At 52.6% G+C, this 2,729-nt stretch overlaps 1 protein-coding gene across 1 annotated transcript in view; it reads left to right on the top strand.

Moving 5' to 3' along the window:
• The window catches only part of GCAT (glycine C-acetyltransferase), a gene marked incomplete at its 5' end in the record, with an annotated part of 4,760 nt that overhangs the window by 744 nt on the left and 1,287 nt on the right, over window positions 1-2,729 (top strand). The window contains 3 exons of the mRNA XM_008937325.1: window positions 93-239; window positions 498-652; window positions 2,196-2,278. Of these exons, the coding sequence (XP_008935573.1) occupies window positions 93-239; window positions 498-652; window positions 2,196-2,278 (385 nt within the window). The remainder of the gene's footprint in view (window positions 1-92; window positions 240-497; window positions 653-2,195; window positions 2,279-2,729) is intronic.

The raw sequence follows: 2,729 nt of genomic DNA, 5'->3' as shown, positions 1-2,729 counted from the left end.
CAGCCTCATCCTCTGCACTGAGAGGTGCTGGAAGATGTGGGTGAGCTGGCACCTTGGAGCAAAGGGAAAGGCTTTCTGTTGGGCACCACCAGGCCCTGCTGACCCCAGAGGATGCAGTGCTGTCAGATGAGCTGAACCACGCCTCCATCATCGATGGGATCCGCCTCTGCAAGGCCAACAAGTACCGCTACAAGCACATGGACATGCAGGACCTGGAGGCCAAGCTGCAGGATGCACAGGTACAGAGGTCTTCTCCCATCCCAAGGTGGTGCTGCTCCCTACAAATAACCCCCCCGAAGGTGAGCTCTGCCTTTTCCCATGCAGGAGGTAGCACTTTTGCTGACAGGCACGGGGAGCCGAGGTGGGGAAGCAGCTGGTTGCAATGCAACCCCCCCAAATATCTCAGTTAGCTTCACCCCCAGCCCCCCTCCTCAAGGTGACATCCTCTCCTCAAGGTGACATCCTTACCCCTGGGGACGCTGCTTTTCCTCCCACAGAAACATCGTCTGCGGCTGGTGGCCACTGATGGTGCCTTCTCCATGGATGGTGACATTGCCCCCCTGAGGGAGATCTGCCAGCTAGCCCAGAAGTATGATGCCCTGGTCTTCATTGATGAATGTCATGCCACGGGCTTCCTGGGACCCAATGGCCGGTAAATGGGTGTTGTAACCTGGTTTCTCCCCCCAACCTAGAATACCTTCTTGAAGGCTTCACACCCCCCCTCTGTCTCAGCCCTCCCCTCCTGAGGATATATCCCTGTTGGGGCAAGTGAGGAGATGGAAGTGGGATACTCTAGCACTGACCCATCCCAATGTGACAGCTGCTTCTTGGTGTGCAGAGGGTGGTGTGACCTTCTCCTCTGCCTCTCCTGGCAAGCAGTTGGACTTCCTGATTTGTGAATCCTTCTCCTCTCAGACTCCAGTTTCAAGTGTTTTGGTCTTGGGGGTTCTGTGGTGTTAGCTTGCATGGATTGATTGATTCCCTCAGAGCAGCTTTTCTCTCCGTCCCCTGGAGATCCTCCAGGTGCCAAGCAGTGGACTTGGTGCAGGTGTTTGCCAAGAAGAGATGCTTCATGTGCTTGTTTGTTAAGACATGTGACCGTGGCACAGTCCTTCCTCCTCTCTATTGGGAGGTAGAGACCCATGTGAGGCAACACCTGCAGGAACAAGCAACAGGTCCCTCCTCAGATGGAGGGATAGTGCAGGAGATGATCAGGCCAAAGCCATCTCTGAAAAAGCCAAAAATTGCTCTATGAACAGCTCCCTTCCAGCTCTCTCCTCTCTAGACAGATATCCTGTGGGAAGCTGGCACGTCCACATCAAGCTGTGAAATGGGTGAGAAGGGGGAATTAAGCCAGAAGACTTGTTTTCTCACCAAGGCCATGGCAAATGTTTCATCCTGGACCAAAAAGGTGGTGCAAGAGGCTGCCTTTAAGAGAAGGGATGTCGCTCCTGGTGGCACTTCATCACTAGCAAGAGAGGCTGTGCTGAGCTTTAGTATATTCCTAACCTTGTAGTCCCACTGAGCTTTCTCATATTTAAGTCTTCATAAGGAAGAAATCCTTATGGGCTGTTTTTCCCTGGTGTATGCCAGTGGAGTGGCATCTCAGAGGCATGGGCAAGAGCTGCAGGGGCGGCTGACGCTCTCTTTGGACTATTAAGCTTCTGTGGAGGAAGTTTGAGCTCTCTCCCATCTGTAAAGGATGAAGAACTCATGCTCTTACTTTGGGAGATGCCAGCTTAGCCTTTCTGCAGGAAAAGGGAAGGTCAGCACTTGGGATGAACTGCCACAGGGTGGGGTTCTTCCTTTACCAAAAGAGATGTGGCCGGTAGCACTTTGTTGCATAGGATCATAGAATGGCTGAGGTTGGAAGGGGACCCTAGAGATCATCTCATCCAGCCTCCCTGCCGTGGGCAGGGACACCTCTCAACTAGACTGGGTTGCTCAGGGTCTCATCCAGCCTGGCTTTAAACACCTCCAGGGAGGGGCATCCACAACCTCTCTGGGCAATCTGTTCCAGAGTCTCACCACCCTCGTACTGAAGAACTTCTTCCTAAGATCTAGTCTAAACCTGCACTCCTTCAGTTTAAAACCATTTCCCCTTGTCCTGTTGTGTCCTTTGAGACGTCAGGTGTAGAGAAGCTTCTCTGGTGTGTGCTGGTACAGCTGATAACGTGACATGCCATTTTCTGCAGGGGTACTGATGAGCTCCTGGGAGTGATGGACAAAGTCACCATCATCAACTCCACCCTGGGAAAAGCTCTTGGAGGAGCTGCAGGTAAAGGCATCTTCCTGTCCAAGGCCCTCCATGCCCTAAAGAGCTCAACAGCACCACTGTCATGTTTCCTTCCTCTGATGGAACAAATGCATGTTGTCCTCTTTTGTTGTGGTGGCATGAGGCTCATTTTGGGACCCTGCTGCAGGGTCAAGGGAGGTCCTGCCGCAAGCTCCTTCCACTGTCATCTTCCCTATGCATTTCCCTTTGGGGTCAAGGCTCTGGGTAAAAGGCATCAGCTGTGATCTCAACAGCACCACTGTCATGTTTCCTTCCTCTGATGGAACAAATGCATGTTGTCCTCTTTTGTTGTGGTGGCATGAGGCTCATTTTGGGACCCTGCTGCAGGGTCAAGGGAGGTCCTGCCGCAAGCTCCTTCCACTGTCATCTTCCCTATGCATTTCCCTTTGGGGTCAAGGCTCTGGGTAAAAGGCATCAGCTGTGATTTTTCTAG

The sequence above is a fragment of the Merops nubicus genome, unplaced genomic scaffold (genome assembly GCF_000691845.1).
Source record: "Merops nubicus isolate BGI_N331 unplaced genomic scaffold, ASM69184v1 scaffold15610, whole genome shotgun sequence".
Lineage (NCBI taxonomy): Eukaryota > Metazoa > Chordata > Aves > Coraciiformes > Meropidae > Merops > Merops nubicus.
This window is presented reverse-complemented; position numbering and strand designations above follow the sequence as displayed.